Source organism: Hyalella azteca, unplaced genomic scaffold (assembly GCF_000764305.2).
Source record: "Hyalella azteca isolate HAZT.00-mixed unplaced genomic scaffold, Hazt_2.0.2 contig17852, whole genome shotgun sequence".
NCBI classification, from domain to species: Eukaryota; Metazoa; Arthropoda; class Malacostraca; order Amphipoda; family Hyalellidae; genus Hyalella; species Hyalella azteca.
In genome coordinates, this window is record NW_025947621.1 from 27,671 (window position 1) to 51,143 (window position 23,473).

Consider the following 23,473-nt stretch of genomic DNA (forward strand, 5'->3'; position numbering starts at 1 on the left):
TAGCCCCGTTCGACGGGGCTACTCGGGACACTTTTTTTGCTTTTGGCACCTTACGAATAGCATACGGAATTTTTTGGAAAAGCCATGTGATAGCTCTTGCAAAGAGCTTTGAAATGAGCCTAAACTTGTTTATGAAATGTTTCATGGTAAGAAGTTATGAATGAAAAACATTCGAAATTGTCCCGAGTAGCCCCGGTTGATGGTATATACCTAGTGGCTAGTGCATTTGTTGAATGCAAGCTGCTATATATTAAATAGAATGGAGAGCTTGTCATTTTGGTAATGAGTAGGTATGTAAAAATGAGGAAGCTGTTCCAAGAAAGGTGTGCCCTCCTTATATTATGAAAAACTTGCATTTGAATAGGCCCAATATTTATGGATCACATAAGCAATTAGTTCAGGAGTAAAGAAGGCACTGCTGGTTTGAAAAAATTAAACCATTAATGCATTATTCATAAAAATTTTTGCATATAAATAATCCCATGTACATAGACTAAAGGTTATCTCCTTATTAATGTTTTAAGTTACCAAATAACTGAAGAAACATACCAACTAACGACTGGCATATGGATGCTCAAAAATCAGATGACCCTTGAGATGCTATTACAATGACTCTTGTGCTGCACTATGAAACCTGGGCTTTTTCCATGATCAATTGAGTCAGCCTGCCATTAAATAAATTTTTTAATATGTGATTCTTGAATTGATCGTTAGGAAATATTATTTATTAACAATCAATTCAAGAAACAAATTGTTTCAAACACAGTGTTAGTAAATTATATTTGTAAACAATTCAAAAAACACAAATTAAAATTTTTTTCATTTAATGGCAGGCTGCATCAATTGATCATGAAATAAAATATTCGTTTAAAAATTACTTTTTAAAGACAACACTTCTGAACAATCCAGTGTCTTGGATGTTACACATGTACAATGAATTTCTAATTTTATTTTCAAATAATGAAAAAAAAATTATTTTTCAAATTTTTTTCTAAGATATCAAAATTTTGTAAATTTTCAAAATTATTTATTCTGTCAATTGATTCATGCATTGTCTCTGACTTTATGCAATTGTGCAAAATTTCAGATCAATTGGACAGGTCAAATTGTGTCATATATGGATTATAAGATTTGAAGCAGACGAAATTATTTTTTTGATTTTTTAATAATGAAAATTTTTTTTACTTTATAAAATTATTCATTCTGTCAATTGATTCATGCATTGTCTCCAACTTTACACAAGTGTGCCAAATTTCAGATCGATTGGACAGGTAGAAGTGTGTTGAATATCCATTATAAGATTTGTAGCAGACAGACAGACAGACAGACAGACAAACAAGAAGTGAAGTTAAAGAGAAGTGTTGTAATAAAAAGCCTTCTATGACAAATAGGTTACCACTCAGCATCATACTGATTGTTATCAATGTTTCCCATAATCTCATGTCAGAAGCAACAGGAAGACTTGCAGTGCAGACTAGTGCAAGATAATTAATGATCATGTTATAGGTGGTTTCCATCTCAGCTTTTATCAGTGTCATGATCAAAAACTGTAATAGATCAAGGTTTACTCGTTTCTGACAAATTGCAGTGCAACCTTTTTATCTTTGCCATAGAAAGTTTTTTATGTTTAAATGACATGGTGTATTCAAAATTTTCAAAAAATTGTCAACTGTGTAAAATTTTTGTCTATAAACTTCTGATGTTATTTATGTGCAGGTCCAAAATATTTCAAACCTTAAACAATGGATTTGGACTTGTTTCTGCATATGCTTTATTTGAAGGGAGAAATAGATGAGCAGCAATCAATAAACAGGCATTTAATTGGGAAAGTGGACTCATATGTAGACAAAATAAGAAAACTTGAGCATAAGAACAAGATTTTATCAGATAAAATGGAAGTATTGGCAAAAAAGACATCAAAACTTGATTTGAAGAACAAGAGCTTGTCCATGAATGATAAAGCATCCACTGAAAAAGTAGCAAAGCTTGAGGAACGAAATTCTGAATTAATGAAGTCAAACAAGAAATTGTACACTAAATTTAAAAAAGAAAAAATGAAAGCAAGAGCTTTGGAAAACAACAACCCAAACAAAGAGGAAGAAGAACATGAAAGTTTTGCTTCAAGAGATTCTTCCAGCTCACGCTCCAAAGAAAATGTAGGCCCTAATGATGATGATGAGAATCAAATGGCCCTTGCAGGATCACAACCAGCTCTAGAAAATAACTATAATAACAATCAAGAAGAAATGGACTCAAATTCATCAGGTCAGTAGTCACTATTAATTCATGTTTCTTGATTTAAAGTTTTGAAAAAATATTTGTAATTCGTTTAAACTATCTACAAGCATTTGAACCTTGCAGGTAGGTGAATGATTTACCATGCTAACCATCTTTATTTTGAAGTCATTCTATCTAAATTTTTCAACAATTTTTTACTGTGGAAATATTATAATAATGGTTACAACCTTGTAGGAACCAAGCGCACTGCATGAAATGGACAGGAGCCAAACATATTGGAATACTCATTGTATAAAATACTGTTCTGCAATTAATTTTGCTACTGATTTCAGATCATGCACCTGAAAAATTAAGCAAGGGTTGTCAGTGTGGGCCCTGTGGCACATTCTGGATCTCAAGTGCAGACTTGGAGCTCCTACGCCAGACTCACAGTGCTGAGCAGATGCAGGCGCTGTCATCGTTCCTTCATCCCATCGAAGACCTGAAGGCCGCCATACACACGGAAGTGCCTACTCCTGTCAATGACGTGCCACCCTCATCTCCAAAGAAAAACCTAACAGCATTCGATGTTAATGATGTCGACTGAAAATCTGGTCAACTTTTCAATAATTTTTTACTTGACCTAGATGTTTTAACTTGGCAGTTTTAACTGCCTAATATATTTTGCTGCCCACTCAAGGAATTAGGTGATTCTAGGTTAATTTTGATTCTAGATATTATTTTTTGTATGTATCTTTATTTGCTTCTTTGTAGAGGCAGTTACAGTGGAACTTGTACTTGTATTCTAGTATTATTGATTTCTGTTCTTATTGTCCCATTTCTCTCACCAATAGCCTTTTTGTGGATCAATTTGATTAACCGTTTATTGTTTGTTCGGAATATTTCATTTAATTTTGAAATCATGATTTTATTTCAATGTGCGCTTGTACGGATATATTTTATACTCAAATATATATTGTTTGATGCAGCAGGATTTTGGTTGAGCTTACAAAATGATAGATGTAGAAAGGAACATAATTAAGCACCAAAGAGTGAGTCAAGATTTTGATGGAAGAAAATTAATTTTATGTTCAATGATAACCGGCATCTCCTTGTCATAACTATTACGTTGCAACGAAGTTACTGATGTTGCCAGTGTATAACGGTGGCTTTGTTTAGTTTAGACTTGTGAAAGTATCAACACAGTACTTAGTTGTAATGTACTTCAAGAATGTCGATCAGCACAATTTTTTCGCCCACGGTCATCTGATGCATGTCTAATGACGTATTTTGCAGCTTATCCAAATAACAGTAAACACCGCCAGTGCCGTAATACTTAGACGTTGTTTGCTCTCTATACCAGCTTTGTTGAGGGCTCACCGTCCATTTCCTCGTCATTTCATGCCTTGGTAATTTCTCATCTGTTTTAGTCATGTTGAGATCTTTTCCAATGATCTTTCCTGACGGCGCCAAGTTTGAAGACAAGAAGTTCAAGTGGGAATGGAGAAAATCAAAATAAATTTTCTATTTTTTTTCGGCAATGCAGCCTTGGTAATAGGTATATGCGAGATTAACCAAAGAAGGCATTAAAAACTTACATAATTATTTCTCATGCTCTTATATCATATAAATTGAGGTCTTTAAAATCAGTATCCCTTCTGCACTTCTCTAATCTCATGTAAGGTACAACAAGATGCCCTTATTCTGCCCAATGGCAATTCCAAATTGCCCTGCGAACATAGCGTAATGTAAAGAGGAAAAGAAGCACTTGATTCATGCCACCGAGATTATTAATTCTCCTTGACGCTGTACTTGCCCGGAATAAAATTTAGACGTCTAGCATTTCTTCTACCAATGCTGGAATATAGCTCGACTGCCTCAAGGACGTCTGTATCAAGCGCGCGAAGGCGATCAGGTCGTGAAGTGTTGCTAAGGTAGTGAAGTCATCTTCGTGTGGAAATGATTGCACGCTCTATCGGGGGCTGCCTGCATATAATTTCGTTCATCGTCATCGAAGAGAATATCAGCTTGCCACACTGCCCTATGCTAACCCATGGCTTTGTACATTCAGATGTAAATGTATTCGTTTTTAACATAACTCCCTTTTTTTTGCACGCAACATCTTTTCCGTCTATCCGATTCCTCTTTGCATATCAATTAACACTGCTTTGCCAGTTCCCTCGTGAGTCTGGACCCATCATTCTTCTCTACTTGTCCATGTCAACCTCCGTCACGTGGCTAAGAACCATGTGTTATTCTTGTCAATTCGCTGCCCCCGTCTGCTTGTAAACAGCGTCTTGCCGGTCGGAATCTCTACTTCTCCCTCCTCCTCGCCCAAAATTCCTCGTCTCTCGCCCACCTCAGCGAACTATATGGCAACGTCATAAATGCCTTCCGTGAAGTAGAATTCGGGAACAGAACACCGTGCTTAGTCTCAGATTTCCAGAACTCGAACCATATGTTCTCGTCAAAATAAGGTTTGAAAAATCGGAACAAATGAAATCATTTAAATTCAACGATATTTATCGTGAAGAATATGTTGATCAGGTACACGTGACTTGATAGCAAGACTAGGCCTAGCCAGTAGAAGATGAAAAATCTGTACAAAATGTTTATAATAACATAAAATAGCGATTTGCGCACAAAAGAAACAGATAGAACTTGGGAGGTTCTTTTTCGGACGAAACGAGTTAAAATCGTCATAACTTCCATAACTATACGTTTGATTTTTCTAATTAGAAATGTGTAGAGACGCCAGCTGCACCGCCGGTAACTAACACACAATTTACATCAGAGTTTGTCAGATCGAAGCTTTGTCCACTTCACCCTCAAAATGTACGCGTGTACATCATACGGAGATCAAGGATGCAACGCGGAAACAAAGTCAGCTTCGAATAGTCAACAAAGACCTGAATCTATGACCACCAACAACCGTGTTAATATTCTTGCATGAATATTCATAAAACTAACTCAAAGTTCGGTTCGCTGTAACATCACCTGGGGCACGACTAGAGTACACGGATTTATTGGATGTAAACGTAAAACACGACCAACGAAACTTGATTCAATCCGAATAAAATTACAAAACACTGTACACAAATTTTAAATGAACATTTTACACACATTTCACACCAGCATATTGAAGCAAATTTCTTGCCTTTAACACAATATTCAGCGGGAACTCGAATGATCTTCCTTGCCGTAGCACGCATGAATAACATATGAAAATAAGATTCCATAGCAGCTGCCAACGAAGCGTCGTGATGCAGCGTGTGCAACGCGTTTGTTTCTAATATAATATTTGGGACAGGAGCTCCCATCACCAACCAGGATACCGAATGTATGCATAGCGAACTCATGCCTTTGAATGACACTTTAATGCGTACCCTATCGCAATAAAGCATATCACGCGGCAGTGAGGCCGCCCGCACGTGGCAGTGAGACCTCCCCAAAATACAGCAATTCACTTTAAATTCAAAAGTAGTGATTAGGGGCTAGAGAATCTAGCAAACTGCTGGAAAACTGCAAGTGTTTTTCGAAGTAACAATGATATATCAACATTTCAACCTCTCAGTTAAAATTTTTCACACGTTACTTCAACGCACAGTTAGTTTTCTTGTTAATTAGCATTTAGTTAACAAACTCAATTCAATTCATAAAAGTTCTTATTGTATTGTCTTATCATAAACAAATATTTGTCCAGTGAATAATTGAATAAGCTTAAGAATTGATCAAGATTCTACATTCACAAATGCTTGTAACTAACGAAAATTTTTACACGACATTTGAGCAGATCATCGAGACGTAAAAGATATTCTACACTTAAATATATAAGCTTTATTAATTGAGGTACGTTCACTGAGAGGACGATGCGTCATCAGCGAGAGTGACCGGAATGCTGAGGGGGTCACCGCCGGCGTCAGGAGGGAGCGTGATCAGCATCTTGCTGTCGCCGTCATTGTCTGATGAGTGGCCGCTGCTGTCGGAACTTTCCACCACTGAAGGTGCGCTCTGTACACACGCGAGTCCCACGTATTAGCTTTTACAATAGTACAGAGAATTCAGTTATTAGATGCTTTTTTAAGAAGACACTTTTAAGAAACAGGCAACACACAGTAGTAGGAATGACATTTAGAAGTGTCGAGGCAATATGGGAATATTGCCAACTAAGGCAATATTCCCAAATACTTCGTTAGAACTACAAATACTTCATTTAACATTTCTTTATTTGCCATAGCACGGCAAGCAAAGTATTCTTAATAACTCTTGTGAATAATAGTTAGTTAGTTAGTTTAGTGGCCAAATGTTTACTAGCGCTTCAGCTATTTAGCTATCTCGCACAGAAAGTCAAGATGAACATCACCATAGAGGTGGAAGGTCTCAATTATTCATCACCCGCAAGGGGGCGGAAGGTCTCAGATGTCCAGCCCGCTGAAGCTGGCTCGAAAGAAGCAGCGTTAGCATCTCAAAGAGACGAAGTGACAAGGAGGGACAGGTGAAAAGCAACAGAAACGAAGACACTCGAACAAGAGGTCGCTTACACGGGACGTCGGCCTCCCGCACGAGAGAGACAGAGAAGGGAAATGTAATGAATCCTACCTACATAATAACTTAACCCTACAACTGAGACCTACAGTCAGACACCGTGAGCACGATGAGCACGAGAGAGACAGAGAAGGGAAATGTAATGAATCCTACCTACATAATAACTTAACCCTACAACTGAGACCTACAGTCAGACACCGTGAGCTCAGCGGTGGGGCGCTCAGGAACAATCCCCCTACGAACGCGAAATCCCATAGGACTTCTGACGAGCACAGACACACGTCAGAAGTCCCCCCTGAGGGGGTTGTGCATAATAGTTTAACTTTCTAAGCCGCGGAGCACTTGAGTTGACATTTGTATGCCTCTTTATATAAAATTTGTAAAAGAGTTTTACTTTACTGAGGCGGGTGAATATCAAGTTCAAAATTTTCGGTAGTAGCTGTGAGGTACTTGAGCATTATGCTTGCTCCAGTGAGCTCAGGTCCAGAGAATTTATTTCCATTTTCACAGTAAAATTTTACTTGACCGAGCTCCAAGAATTCAACAGTCACTCTACAGTCAATTCAGAACATCTGCAGTTCATGCTGGTGAGGCGGCACAACGTCTGAACTCTTTTTCCCAGTCGCTTCGAAGTTCAGCCAGACAGCTAAGCAACAGCGAGTGTCTAGGAAAAAAGATGCCCTCGACTTTAAGCAACCAATACGGCAAGAATAAGTTTAAACTAAATACTTACAGACTTCTTGGCTGAGTGAGTTTTGATGTGCTTGGAGAGATGATCGGACCGCATGAATTTCTTGTCACATTCTGTACAATTGAAGCGTTTCTCTCCGGTGTGCGTGCGTTTGTGTCTCTGTAACGCAACAAAAAATGCTTGCACTTTGTATTGAGAAAGAAAAAAGCGGAATAGATACCCCAAACCAATTATCTAAAGAAATATTTGGCTGCATTGATTGAAAGCAAATGTATGCACACATTGAGTTTTAACATCTGCATATGACAATTGACCGATTTAATCCAAACATATGTAAAAGTGATATTTTGGAACAGGGTTGGCAATGATTAAATCAAAATGATTAAATCATGTGATTAAATCACTTGATTTTTTTATAAAAAAATCCTGATTTTTTTGATTTTTTCGATTTTTTTGATTTTTTTGATTTTTTCATATATTTAAATATATTGAGTGGTAGTCTTTAATTTATATTGAGGTATTGTTATTCATGTTTTAGTATAAATGTACTATGAATGACAAATTGGTATATAAACTTGTTGCCTTTAGTGTGTATTAGGTTCCAATAAATTGAATGTTTTTGGTACAGAGGCATCAAGTGTGCAATACATTGTACGTAGCTAACAGCTTAGCTAATTCTTATAAGGCTATAAGTAGTCTTTAACTATTTGATATATATATTGATTACAATATACAATTTAAATGTGTTAGCTAGCTTATACAGGGTGGGGCAGAACTGATTGAACAGTTTTGGGGCGAAATAAAAGAGTAATGGAGGTACATAAAGAAGAAAGTTTATTTTCCTCATGATTAGCATAACATACCATTTAAAATACTTATGTTTTGAAAACAATATCAGGAAGATGGGTTTGTTAGCTGCATCACACTGTTGGAGTCGTTCTCAGAAGTTTCCTACAGCATGTTCACACATATGACAAGGTATGGCCATAACATCTGCTGCAATAATCCATCCCCTTAGCTGTGGTAGGGTGTGAGGGCAACTTGTGAACTTCTCTTTTAGATGTCCCCTAAGAAAGAAATTGCAAATGCTCAAATCAGGTGACCTCACAGGCCAGTGTAAATCACCCCTCAGAGACGCCAGACCTCTGGGAAACATGTGTTTCAAAACATTGGGTGACATTCGGGCTGTGTGAGCTGTAGCCCCATCCTGCTGGAACCACACGTCTCGCAATATAAGTGGTAAACACCACCTTGGCCTGTTGGCCATTATTGAAGGCAATAAGTGCCCTTTTTAGCCATCCATTATGATCCATATACTGTTATTGTTAATAGGCTAATTGCAACATAAAAAATAACACTTCAAAAAGACAAAAAAGTTGAAAAAATCAAAAAAATCAAATAAATCATGAAAAAATCAAAAAAATCATTGATTTTTGATTTTTTTGATTTTTTTAAAAAAATCAAAAAAATCGCCAACCCTGTTTTGGAAGCAACATGCCATTGCGGTTGGGTATCGCGCGCATAATCCAAACAGGCCAGACGGAGGTAGTTTTTGTGCCACACTCAATGGCACAAGAAAATATTCTTCCGATTATGATTTGCGTATACAATATACTAATTCTGATCAAGCCACCCTAGTTCATGAATGCAGCTTTCAATAATGGAGATGCGGCTTATTCGCTGACCTGAATGACATGGGTACACACCTGCAGCTCGTCAGAACGCGTGAAGCGTTTAGTGCAGAACATCCAGGAGCAGGCGAAGGGACGATCGCCAGCATGCCACCGTAGATGGGCTCTGAGATGGGAAGTCTTGCCGTAAGTTTTGTTACAGCCCGGGATGTGGCAGATGTGCTGACGTCTTTTGGTCGAGCCCAGGCCGTTGCTGCTGCTTGGCTCCCCGCGTTCGTTGTTAATGCCCCCGTCGCGGCAGTTGGGGCAAGTGCAAGCCACCCTAAACGTGAATCAAACGTTAACTCAAAAGTAATTTAATGAATTGCAGAGTATTCACAGCTAAAATGTACAATATTGAATCAAATGCCGACAAATTCTAACCTTATAGCAAATAACTGAAACCAGCAAACAAGCAGGAACAACTATAAGGGAGACAAAGTAAAAAAGTTCAGGGATCAGTACTCGAGAACAACTGTTAAGGGAGACAAAGAGAAGGCACGGGTGGTAAGTCTACCTCTTCAGACGCGTGCGCGGCTCAGTAAGCTCTTCTTCCAACTGGAGGGGATCAGATGCTTGTGGCACGCCCGCTAGAGTGTTGGCGACGTTGGTGACGAGGAGTTGTTGCTGTTGCTGCTGCTGCGCGATAGTCGTGACCGGGGAGCTCGCAACGGTGGGGAGGGGGGAGACCAGCTGGGCAGAGGGGGAGAAGATTCCCCACTTGCTGGTTCCGTCCACACCATCACCAGGCAGGCCTGCATATACCATATACATCATCGTATGTAAGGGTAATACACGTTATTGTGATCTACTGACAATACAAATCACGATCGTTACCACATTTGACTGATAATACAGTACCAGCGTAATAAAAACAAAGGTTTATTAAAGCGTTAGCTGTGAAGTCATCTGGCATAAGAAATCGCACAAGAAGCTACACTGACCCAGAAGAAGGTCTCAATCAGTACACTTCGCTAATCTAAATTCATTCATCGTCTAAAGAGAGGAAAGCTAGACTGCTGAAACGGGCGTGAAAGGAGCAGAATTCGCACCAAAGAGGAACAGGAAACGGAGTGAGGACAGGTGAACAATAACAAACGCAATGACACGAGTATCAATGGGTTACCTTCACTAGACGTAAGTCATCCACTTGTGAGTGACAGAGCAGGAAATTGCATGGAATCCTGCCTATATAACAACTTAATCCCACAACGAGACCCGAAATCGGATACCGCATACCGTGCGGCGGTAAGGCATGTAAAATTTATTAAGATTTCTTATGAGATAAGCAACACGACAGAACTATTTTGAATAGTAATGATGCTAATACACAGTTATCTGATACTGGAGGTTCTCAAAGTATGTAGCGGTCGGAGTAGCAAAATGTGGAAAAATACGTCATGTAGCGTAGATACAGTACAGTGTACTTGTGTCAGAATGAGTCACTCTCGCTCGGCCCCGAGTGGTTGTTTTACAACAAAGATGTCTACTGGCAAGCTGCTTGAGTTAACTACTGCCACAGTAAAGGTCTGCTTAAATGAGCCACTACTTGGGCGAGCCACCACTGCAACTTACTTATGATCTGAGCGCCTCCTGGCAGCAAGTGCCCCTGCAGTGGCGTGCCGGCAGTGGTGATGCTCGTCTGCTGTGGCTGCTGGGCGGCCAAGATGGTGCCAGGGGGAGCGCCTGCAGCTGCCGTCTGCTGCAGTGTTGCCAGGGAGATGGGCAGTCCTCCGGCCAGCGAAGAGAGATTTGCCGCGCTCACCACTTGCACCTGCAATGTTTTTTACTAGTTTCTTACTAGGAACGTACTAGGCACTTCTTTCCTAGTAGGGTACTAGTCGGAACGTTCCTGCACCTGCCATGCTAATTCAAGTCAATATCCTACTGCAGAGTCGGTCGCCAATAAATGCTGCTTGCTGATAGAGAACTAAGAAAGTTATGAAATTAACATTGAGATGCACATATAACAGCTAGAAAAAGACACAACCTGCATCTCAAACAATGGAGTAACAAAGTGGCGAACACAAGTCGTTGTGTACCCAAAACAATGGAGAATATGGGGTCTAGAGGATCTTCAGTCCATGCCAAATGCATGCACGCAATTGATAAGTATTATGGACGCCGCTCGCCGCTAAACGTTGCTCATTTGGAAGGTCCAGAAAAATTTTATTTTATCCCTCGCACTCACATGTCCGATGCCAGGGATGTGGTGGAAGAGCTGCCCAGGCTGCATCACCTGCAGGGACGGCATCTGCAGGCCTTGTCCTGCAGCCGCTGCCGCCAATTGCTGCTGAGCTGCTAAGGCTGCCGCTTGTTGTTGCTGCTGTTGTTGTTGTTGCTGCTGCTGCTGCTGTTGTTGTTGTTGTTGCTGCTGCTGCTGCTGTTGTTGTTGCTGTTGCTGCTGTTGTTGACTGGTGTTTGACGTATTACGGGGAACAGAAGTAGCGACCTGCTGCTGAGCTGCCTGACTGCTGGCACCAGGCCCAGTGCCGCCGTTCACCTGCTCCAGAAAAATATATCATCCATGGAAGAAATCAGGCCTGACAATTTATTCAGGTTACTCTAATTATGGGAGTTAAATTCTTTGAAACTGAATGAAATGCATGCACTATGTTTGATGAGAGCATCCAAAAAAGTTACTTCGTTATAAGTGCTGAATGCGTGTGTGATAAACATGTACCTGTAATAAGTCAGGCACAGAAAAACTGTGTTTCCATGCAGCACAATTAGCTCAGCATACACAGCAAAAAGTTAAATGGAACTTTAGCAGTCGCGCACGCTACACACCATAACGAGCTCAGGAATTTACAAGAGAAATTTTTGAAACTAACTTGACTGATATATGCAAAGCCGATATGCCAAAAAATAGTGTTTTGGGGGTGAATTCTAAACTAAGAGAAAAACATTGTGTACATGGTGAGAATGTAAAGAAACAGTAAAGGCAGCACATGGTGTGCAGGCATGAGTAAAGTGAGTTCAGGAAATGAACGCAAGGTAATTGTACCTGCGCGTGAGCAGCAGCCACGTTGGTGAGTATCTGCTGCTGGACGGCGCTTGCAGTGGTGGCAGCGAGAGCATCAAGAGGCTTTTCCTCTTGCGAGGGCGACCCTCCGGGCACACCCAGTGACGGAGTCGTGGAGGCTGTGGTGGTCCAGGTGACCCCAGCCCCCGTCGAGCCACTCACAACACCCCCATTGTTGGTTGCCACCAAGCCTCCAGCGCCTCCTAGTCAAATGATAGCTCCATCAACGTGGCACAGTCATATAAACAATCATTAGCAATACCTACTTTCAATGAAGTTTGGCCAAAAATTTCCTCATTGTATAACGCGAATGAAGCAACAGTGGCCGAATTATGGTGTTTTTGGGTAGCATTAGGGGTAAAATTGGCTACCAGCATGAGGGCATGACGATTCCGGATACATTTGACAATGAAACTATCTTTGACAACAAAACTGTAGCTATTAAAGAAAGTCACTGCAGTTCAGATTATGCAATGGCTCATAATAATGTGAGGACATTTTTATAAACTAGTTTGCACAGGCAGGTCAAATATGTAGTTGAGTAGTTCTCCAACTTTTATAAAAATATTTCAATATTACAAATATTAAACTGAGTTTTCTATATCATTCAAAATAATGTATTAAATACATTTATACAAATAGTTTATTATATTAAAGTTAAATATTGAACACCACAAGAAAAATGAATAGCGAGCAACTGACCAGCAAGTTGTCCAAAGGAAACTACTCCTGCAGCGCTGGTGAGGCCAGCAGGTGCTGCTGCCGCCATGATCTGCACCTGCTGCAGCTGCCCGTTAGGCAGAACTATGTGCGCCAGCTGAGGCTGTGGTGACATCTGTAAAACATAGCAACTCAATTCACGGCTGGGTGGACGTTTCGCACAGAAATGGTGTTTAGAAAGGCTGACAATACAACCACGATTAATACAGTGATAAGCCCACACAGAACTGAGCAAAGCAACATTCTGCGCATATAACTCACAATCAAAGAATAAGCACCTAATACAGTTTCATGAAAGATCATATAAAGAAAATTATAGAAAAAAATTCTGAAATATTATTTGGAGTTTTTCATTCCCAGGTTACATTCAGCACCAGCAACAAAAAAACCCACAGTTTTTGGCTTCACACAATCATAACTTTCACACCAACTTAAAAATTTCGATCCGAACATAATAAGTTCTTTGTGATAACAAATAAGATGAATATTGAACACCGTGATTCTGGAAAGCTAGAGAGAGCTACTTACCATTTTGTGTGAATATGGCAACAATAGTTACTAGGCCTTAACGCTTGAACGTAGGAAACTAGAAATTTAAGTTCTGGATATCCAAGTTCTTATTCTGGTAGTAATAGAAAGTATGACAAATTCTTAGACTAACTTGAGCATTTTTCAGGGTTTTGCATACTGAAGGAGTAAATTGCAGTTGAAAACCCCATTAAAAATGATGAAAAAAAAATTAGTTACATACTGCTTTCAGGTCACTAGTCACAAAACTTCATTTTCATAATTTTAGACCCATATTTTAATGACATGCAGAAGGAACATCAATTTAGAAGTCTGAGAAACAACTTTACTTTAAGTGCTCATATTTTAATTCAGCTGGAGAGGAACGCCCGAGGCATGATAATGTAGGATCAAACTCAAACCTGGGACATGGTCAGCAAGGTTTTTAGTTACCATTAACAATAACTTGATCAGTAAAGGTTTGACATACAAATAGCTTCAATAATGCTCTATGCATCCTTAGACCAAAGGTTCCTCAAAGTAGAATGGAAAAATTACCGGCATCAAACCTATTGCAGTTTAACCCTGCAGTAGTCTTGCGGATTACATACGTAATTCATGCGTTCGAAATCGTGATAAAAGAAGCACAAGCTTCAACTTCTAGTGCGTCCAGCTACTTATAATTGAATGTTCAAGAAAAACGCTCAAAATCGCGTGCGTGCCAGTTACGAGGGTATTTTGTAGCAAGAGCTCACCAAAGTCCGCGGATTATATATGTATTCTGCGCGACCAGTTACATAGGTACTCGTATGTAGGGTAAACAAATTTTGGACATAATTTATTTATTTGGCGTTATTAGTGTTGATTTTATGCTCTTAATGGAAATATTTGCTTGTTTGTCACTACTGAAATTGCTGACAATCATAACTATTTTTATTTTTGAATAAAAACGAGCGCTAAGCAGTCTGTTTACTATTTAGGGCGAAATCAGTGGTTGCTGGTCTTCTTGGGCAGTAATGTTTACCTTACTCCTACTGAGAAGAGAGGCTGTAATTAGTTTTTGTTAATTATATTTAAGAAAATGAACTTCATTGATAGGATTCTTATTCAAATAAACAATGTCCAAAGCTAAGACATTTTTTATCTATCAGTTTATAGCGTGCGACCCCTGCTGGGTTAGCTGGCAAGAACATAACAAAGGTAATGAGATGCCCCTCACCTGGGCTAGTTGTGGGAAGACTTGGATGCCCTGGGCGGTGGCTGTGGTGCCAGCCATCATGTTCTGCACAAAGGGCAGCTGCAGGGGGATAGTTTGCAGTACACTGCCTCCTCCAGCTCCTGACACGGGCACCTGCAGGGGGATGGTCTGACCCATCCCTCCCACTCCCAGCTGGATGATCTGTCAACACCCAAGCCATTAGCGTCACACAGGCAATTGCTTATGAAGCCACAAATAAATATTGCAGCGTTTTAGTATCCATACAATGTGACAATGCCAGGCGCTTCATTATAAGAGTTACAATATTTAAAAAAAGGTTGCTTATCATTATCTGCTCTGACAATTTCACATCAAATACCTTCTATTGAGTCGGCAAATTAACGTCACTGTATGAAGGACATTAGTTTGGAAATTCAGAAAAAAACATGGCATGATTTTATAAGCAACAAACTTTTTCTGTCTAGACACAAAACATTACATATTATGGCAATAACCAATTCCAGAGCCCAGCAATGTGGTCACTCCTGCACTACAGTCTGATAGCTGCAATGTAAGTGCCTCAAGTGCAGTCAATTGAAGGCCAAAAATTTGAAATATCACGACTAATTGGAATAAACTTTCCAGACCTGTGATCCCAATTGGCCAGCAGCGCCCACAGTCTGTTGTTGTTGTTGAAACTGAAGCTGCAACTGTTGCTGTAGTTGCTGCATCTGTTGCTGCTGTAACTGCTGCTGTTGTAATTGCTGCTGCTGTTGTTGTTGTTGCTGCTGCTGTTGTTGTTGTTGCGATGCTGTTGACGTAGCTGCTGGGGCAGCTCTCAGAGTCACTTGCTGTTGTTGTTGCTGAGCAGCAACGGCAAGGGCAGCCTGTGCAAATCATTCATAATTAACTCAATAAACCTTTAATTCCATAAGATTTTTACTCCCGTTAACAAAATTAGGACAAAGAAATTTAAGATAAGCAAATAAATTCTCAAGACTGAGACGAGTCTCACTTGTTGCTGCTGCTGCTGCACAGTGCCCTGTATGATGGAGGGCACCGACGTGGCGCGCATCAGCTGCCCATTGGGTGCAAGTAGCGCCTGTGTTGTACCTCCCAGCTGCACTGCCTGAACATCACCAACAACGTCTCTTGACTCTAATGCTTTGTGTCAGCACAGTTGTCACCATAATAGTCTATATAATACAGCCTTCACACTTCATTTGCCTATTGAAAACTGACACAGCTGAACTTTTATGTGTCTCAGTTTAATTTGTCACCCTTGGTAAGCTAGCCAACAACATTAAATGTTAAGAAATTTTCATCAGAATTCTATTTGAGAAGTTGGTGTTGATCCTCATAATCTTATTAAAAGTACTATATATGACTAAACTGCCTATTTTGTTTCTTTATGAGTAGTCACTTAAATGCCTAAAACATTATTTAATACATCTACCATACCAATCCTGGCACCTACAGTTGTTCAACTCTTAGTCTTCAAAGGGTATACAACAGAATTTGCTTGAGTTGCTAAATGTTTCAACAATTGCCCCCAGCTATTAATAAGCTAACATATAAAAGCTTAGACAATGATGTTTTTTCCTATTCCAAGAGGAAGCAGAATTGGATTCAAAGAATAATTCAAGTGGTTGAAACAATTGTCATTACATGGACAAGACACTCACCATTTGCTGGTGAGCTTGAGCTGCTTGCATGCCAGAAGGTATGTAGAGAATTTCCTGGCCATCAATGGTGATGGTCTGCATCTGAACTGCAGCCTGAGGCATGACAGAATATGTCTGGCCATTGGCCGAGATGATCTGTCCTTGAGCAACATCTCCAGCTGATACTGTGATTGGGGATGCCTGCACAACACAAAGTTTATTCAAAATGGCAAATGAGGAAAATTAACAGCATGGATAGTCTTCATGTGATTGAAATAAACTATTACATGTCAAAAATTATATTTTCACCTATATTATATAATATATTCAAATTATATATATATAACAGCTGGTACATGTAATATTTCTCAACTACAAAAAAAAAAACATAGGAGGGATGTGGGAAGACAGCACCAAAATCACAAACAAGAATGTATTGTTTTGGGCATAAATAAATGAAAATTGTTGGATATAACAAAAGGCAAACAAGTACATTGGGCTCCCAGTAACATATTGAAAGTTATTAGAAGTATGCTAGCTTAAAATGCAGAAAAAATGAGCTGGATCTGAGGTAAGTTGGAATAAAAAACAATCAGCTTTATCATAAAATGATTCAGAAAAAATTTATTGTTTTCACATAAACATTCTGCAATGCCAAAAGTCCAATGTGCCAATCCAGCTTGTGGTACATTCAAAGTTTTTTTCAGTTACTAATACAAATGACACAACATGCTCATTAACATTTTGGTCATGTTTTCCCCAAGTCCTTCCCAATCTGATTATTAAGGTTATTGATCACCAGAAATCCTATATTTGTAGTACAGTTTAGAAAAAAAATCTAAAATGAATTTAATTTAATGCATTAACAGAGTCTACTATCAACTTGAGATGGCGGTATCTGAAACCAGGAGAATGCCTGCCATGGTCCTGTAATATCTTACCCCACAAAGGCTTAGTCCCATGTGACTATAACATAGCAACTAAAATCAAATATAAGATAATAAACTTCCATCCAGAATACCCAGAAGTCCAAAAGTCAATATTTTATTACAAGTAATTATGTAACAATACCAACTCAACTAATAACAAGTATAAATATGTGTTTGGTTTCATTATTTTCCAGAATTTTTTGACAGATAATACCATAGCTTTGGCATTTTCTGTTTAAAAAATATTTTATCAGCAGTAAGCAATGTTAAGTCCTCATTTACCACCAAGTTTGAAGTGTAGCCTGCCAAGAATGAAGAAGACACTGGACTGCAGGATGGAATTTCAAATTTCTGAGGTAGAGAATAAAAATTTTTCATAAATATTAGAGAATAGAAAGAGAATGTCCAATATGTGGTTGAAAAAAAAAAGAATCATAAAAATTTTGAGTAAATTTATTGAAGATTACCTATTTAGATCGGCTGGCCAGAATTGATGTATTTCTAGCTTGAAATTAAAGATTATGTATGCTTGCTTATTTGCTTTCATACTACAATGCCTCAGATAATTGCATGACCATTCAAATTGTTTAATGATGCCAATTTATTTCCATAGTCACGGGCAGCTAAATCATGTAGGAGGTTATGTCAAGCAGCAAAGGCATTCAATTTGACAGATAAATTTCTGTTATGTTACAGCATATTCACTAGCAATGAACCATTAGATCATCAGAAAAAATTCAATTTTTGCTTATATTCAATAGTTTAGCTAAATTATAATGTGTATATAGGTGACTAGCTCATTAGCTAAATTATAACATCTATATAGGTGACAAGCTCATATCATTGTGATATAGGACACAAATTGGCAACAAATGACAAATGATTCTTATCACTAAACACATAAGATTTTTTCCTATAAAGAACATCAATGGAAAAAATAACTATTTTTAGAAATGAACCTTTATAAACACAACTAACATTATATTCTTGCAATACATGTAAATGGTACCAAAACCATCTCTGTACGTTGATTTATGCATTCACGACAGATCGCGAAAGGGTTAGGCGCGAGAGTTCTTTACCATTGAGATAGGCCAAAAATACCGGTAACACACTTAAATAGCTAGTCTGAACACGCTGTGCTTCAGTTATCCGCCTGCAGTTGTATGGGATGGTTCTTGTGCCGTCGTTCACACCATCCTTGACAGAAATTGAGCTAGAGTATCATCTAGTCTTTGCAACCTTGCACCCTTGAATGTCATTTTTGAGGTGCACGCGACTTTGTTGGGCCCTACTGAAAAGTTAACTTATTGTCACTGCAAACCTATCTCCTACAGTTTTGAAGCTACAACAATGAGACATATATCATTCGATTCACAAATAAAAGATCTACAAAATATTTATGGCGTTTTTCCTAATTTTCTTATAATTTGGATTTTATTCTGCGAAAAATGGGAGGATGGCTTGGAGAAAAATGAAAAATTTATGAAAAATGCCCCATTGACAAAATTTTTCTATGTCAAATAGTTTTTGAGTTGTGGGGGTTTTTGTTAAAAAAATGAAAAGTGGTCTAAGTTACCCCGCCGGTCTAAGTTACCCCATTTTACGGTACTAGGTATCCTAATTCCTAGTATTCTGAATTCAGTTATCTAGAATCCCTTTATTCAAAGAGGTTGCTTTTACATCAACTTCTTGGCTAAAATTTATGTAAAATTTTATTTCTAGGAGCTTTGTCATGGTTTGCACAAGCAGGGCCCCCATATTCGACATATCTAAGTCTTTTGAGCACAATGTACATGATATTTCCATACCTTCATGCTTTGGATGGCATCCAAGCCAGACACGATAAGCTTCTATTCTTAACCACAAGTCATGAAATTTACACTTTCCAGGCATGGTGATGTAGAAATTGCATGCTAAGGATGGAACGCTGCCACTGCAGATCAAAAAGTTGTCCAATGCCACTGAGCTTGGTGACCAAGCTCACGTGATTGGAGAACCAATCGGAACGCAGGAAACATGAGACTGCACAAACAGTTTAACACATGCAGCACAGAAAAACTTTTTTTCTTCTTTTATTTAGAAATTCAATGACTCTCCATAACCTGATATGAAATCCAATGACTTTCCAGGCCTGGAAAATGAAAATTCAAATTTCATGACTTTCCAGGTTTTCTATGACTGGTACAAATCCTGGGGTAAGTCTGTCAATCTGAAATCTTTGCTTTTGCAGCCCTACTGCATGAACTTTCATGGTGGGTGACCAAGCTTGTGAAGTTGTGAATCAAGCAGAATCCACTCACAAATGAGATAAAAAAGCCCCTGATTGATCATAATTACTTCATTTCCTACAGTCCTTTCACAATTTATTCAGCACAAAGTAAGAGCCCTTTTAAGCATGCAATTTTTCATATTGACACATTAAACAAATTTTATACATGCAATTTTTTTTAATTTAGCCCAATGTACCAATACTGGAGTAGGAGACTTGGAAGTTGCAGGTTTTGATACATTTTGCGTTGATGATGATTTTGCCATATTGCATGAAATGCCATTGTTCTAATATAAAAATTGGGAAAATGACAATTATGAATGAGACAGAAACACCTGTGCTCACATTCAATTTTGTCCGTTTTTACAGCCCCTTTTGACCTTTTATAACACGTTTTTCTTTACTCAGCTTCGGGTTTGTTTGTTTGTTGTTAACATTGACAACAAAAATTAGCCCACTTCTGATTGCTCTAGAGATTTGAAATTCAGCATGCAGGTTTTTTTGCCTAACAATTTCAGATAAATCATAAAAACTAGCAATTAGAGACCTAAATTAGCTTAATTGAGTAAAGAATATATATAGTATGACGTGCGGGCACTGACATTATAGACAAGCAGGCGCTGATGCTGCGTATCATTGATACGGATGTCAAGTCAAGTAAATTGGCTCACAACAACGTTTTTTATGTTTAGCAATGGACTAAAAAGGAGAAAATAAAATACTAAAAAAACTTTAAAAAAACATGTTTTTATTGCAGACTAAAAACTAGAAAATAAATTATGGCTCGCCCCAAAAAATGTGGGTCAGGCAGTACGATCACCATCAAATTTCCAAAATTTGTGTGTAGTGTGCTTTTCGCTTTAATCATAAATCTGCCCAACACACGTTTTTTGGGGCTAGCCATAATTTATTTTCTACTTTTTAGTCCTCAAGAAGTATGTGGTTTTTTTAAGCTTTTTAGTATTTTATTTAATAACGAAGATGACATTTTTGCCCACAAATTCTGCTATTACCCCTGCAATTTGTCCATTTTCACCCATGAGATTGCAAAAATTCTGCCTGATATTCCCAATTGGCCATGGATAATGGATTATAATATAAATTATAATCCATGACATACTTATAGCCTAATGACATACCGGCTACCTAATTTACTGTTCCCACTTCCCACTGCTTATTTCAGCTTCAGGCTGCGAATCAGGCAGCTTAGGCTATGAAAGGAGACAAGGAGTCAAAGGACAATGCTTTCAGTTTCATGGGTGCAAATCTAGAAACTTGCAACCCACCAACCAAGGGTTGGCTGTTGGCATTATTTGGCCTGGCCTTTTGTAAATGAATATTTCGCCATAATTTGAGACTGGTGTTCATAAATATATTTATGGCTTCCAGCCTTTTAATTGACAAGTAGGTACATGAAATTGTATGCGTTTAAATTAATCACTTGACCTTGGATTTGAAAGAAAGGTATAAATTTAGTTCTTACTTTAGTCTAAAAATCCAGCACATGGCTGATGGTATAGTTTACAACCAAGCTCAAGAATAGTTGACTACCTAGAGTCTCCAAGACTCCATAGTCCATACCTAGTGTAACGCGTATGATGGAAGCGAAACTTTCGAGTTAGCAAGGCAACTTAGGCAAGTTCGAGAGAAGTAATTATGTTCAAGATATGGAAAAGAAGAAATCGTTTTTATTGAAGGAGGCGTTTGAAAGGCGTGTGTAAGGAGGTGCCCAGAGCCAGTGCAAGGGTAACACCAAGTACTGTCAAGATAGCCTTGGCTCCCTCCTCCAAAGGCGGGGCACCGCCATTAGCTCTCCTCCTACAGTCCTACTAACTTCAACGCTTTGCTTACCGTTTCGTTTTGTTGCACTCCGTTTTCTTGCTTCATTTTTCAATTAATAGCTTATGATTACCCAAACAATATGTTTCGAGTCTGAATAGCAATATTACTCAACAGATGAACGATCTTCACTTTTGACGTAGAAATAATAAATGCACCTTCCAACCACACGTCTGCGACGCAGCGAAGATTTGAGTGTGGAATCTCGCCTCCTGGTGAATGAAGTATTACTACGCCCTGGGGGAGAAGCTTTATTTTTCTATTCCGTTATCCAGAAAAATTCATAAATTTTCATATTGATGCATGATACTATTTTAGATTCTTAAACTGTTGGAAAATCTATATTGTATGCTATAACAACAATTTTTTTGACAATGCAAGAGAATATAAGTACTAGATTGCGATCAATTTTTGTTGACTGAAATGAGATTTGGCTGCGCTCGTATGTTTCAATTTGTTTCGTTGATTTCAATACAACTCGTTCCCTTTCTTGTTTTTCTAAGATTCATTGATCAATATAAAAATTATTTGCTGTTTCATTCGATACAATCCTAAGCTTTGCCTCTAATCGAATTGTTTTTCATGCTATTTGAACCATTTCTCCGATTCTTCTGTGTAAAGATATCAACATCTATTTCGTCTAACTTTCTATAACCAATAAGAATTACTCATTAGCCACGTATTACTAAAATCTAAAACTGCAAATAACGGATCCATAAAAAAGAGCTTATCAAATAATAATCATATGGGATTATTTTTAATACCAGATGTAAAAAGCATCACATCTTGCTTCCTAAATTAGGGGGGTGTGTCCGGCTGTTAGCCAGCCTACTTTCTTGACGGACAGAAGCGGCAGAAGGTGCAGCCTAGCGTCTGCGGGCGGGAATAACGAGTTATGCTTTACATGACCGCCTACAAGGCACCACTTTGAGTGGTCTGACCATCCATGGTGTGGAGTGAGTTTCATTGTCCCACCCCGCAGCTATTAATACTACTTCTTTTATCTTTAGCGCCCATTCGTCAAAACGAAATAAAATAAACTTGAATGCATTAAGTTAATCATGATGATTAAGATATAAAACATTTTAAAGTGTACATGCCAATGTAGTTACCATCATAATCATAGTTGATAATTACACTTTGGTGTGTAGTGATCCAGTTCGAGAGCCAATTTGTAACACCCATAAATGCATTTATTAACATTTTTAATAACGATTTGTATTATAAACCGATTTGACTTTCATTGATAAATGGACCTGAAAATGTATATCTATTCTAGTGGGGGAATCCTAGAACCATGCTTAGACTAGAGCATGCAAAATGCGGTAGGATTAATAGGGTAATAGTTGTAAATTTATATTTTAGCTGTTGAAACTAAATGAAATATTAAAAAAGTGAAATTTTATTCCTTACCTTATGATCAAGGTAAGATAAGTCATACGAGTTCGATGTTTAGTGTAAAATGTTGGTTTTACCGGTTGCTTCTTTAATTAGCACACAGAAGCTTTATTAATATTTACGGGATTACCAATTAAGCAATTTTGGATATACAGCTATGAGCTATTATCGAGCGGGCAATGCCGGGCTTACCACGGTTGAAATAATACATGTATTAATTAAACCACGGGGCTAACGCTATATAGTTGAATATAAACGCTGATCGAATACGCGTTTTGATCTTTCTTAATACATAAAGTCAAAAATAAATAAACAGGCTTTTTAAAAATGGGAAGCTTTCCCATCGATTGAATTTCGTTTACCTTGCAGCCAGGATTGCGACATTTTTTTAATAGTATAAGACCAATAAGATTATATTCCAGACCGATTTTTTTTTCATTAGTCCTGTTGAAATTTCATGCAGTCATGAATCATGATGACAAGTCTCCATGTTACTTAATTTGGCAGAAATTTCCACTTCGATGCAGAACGCAAAAAATACCTTCTGTTTTCCTTATTCGGTTGTCACGTTGAATTAAAACCTAAGCAAAAGAAGGATATACAATTTATAGTAATGTTTCAATCGACTAGCAAAGAGCTGTCTCGTAATTTTGCTCGACCCAAATAGTTCTAGGGATTTGGAAGCACGTTTTCTTATTCAAAAATATTTCGATTGTTTTAAATTCGCCAGTTTATAGTCTACTGTACGTAATTTATAATACATCGTTACTGTTACGGCCATTACTGAAAAGAACAATG

At 38.3% G+C, this 23,473-nt stretch overlaps 2 protein-coding genes across 2 annotated transcripts; one reads left to right on the forward strand and one right to left on the reverse strand.

The window, feature by feature from the left end:
* Positions 1 to 1,710: 1,710 nt before the first annotated feature.
* On the forward strand, positions 1,711 to 3,998 carry LOC108669396. Its single transcript, XM_018156717.2, has 2 exons — positions 1,711 to 2,265; positions 2,571 to 3,998. The coding sequence occupies exons 1-2, from the start codon at positions 1,743 to 1,745 to the stop codon at positions 2,822 to 2,824; spliced, it is 777 nt and encodes a 258-aa protein (XP_018012206.1). The 5' UTR covers positions 1,711 to 1,742; the 3' UTR covers positions 2,825 to 3,998.
* A 712-nt stretch (positions 3,999 to 4,710) lies between these two features.
* On the reverse strand, positions 4,711 to 21,479 carry LOC108669397 (transcription factor Sp8). Its single transcript, XM_018156718.2, has 14 exons — positions 21,290 to 21,479; positions 17,449 to 17,517; positions 16,259 to 16,438; positions 15,589 to 15,702; positions 15,221 to 15,364; positions 14,595 to 14,774; positions 12,851 to 12,983; positions 12,131 to 12,348; positions 11,315 to 11,626; positions 10,699 to 10,897; positions 9,641 to 9,878; positions 9,160 to 9,406; positions 7,496 to 7,612; positions 4,711 to 6,228 (listed from the first exon to the last, which is right to left on the reverse strand). The coding sequence occupies exons 1-14, from the start codon at positions 21,323 to 21,325 to the stop codon at positions 6,073 to 6,075; spliced, it is 2,343 nt and encodes a 780-aa protein (XP_018012207.1). The 5' UTR covers positions 21,326 to 21,479; the 3' UTR covers positions 4,711 to 6,072.
* Positions 21,480 to 23,473: the final 1,994 nt, after the last annotated feature.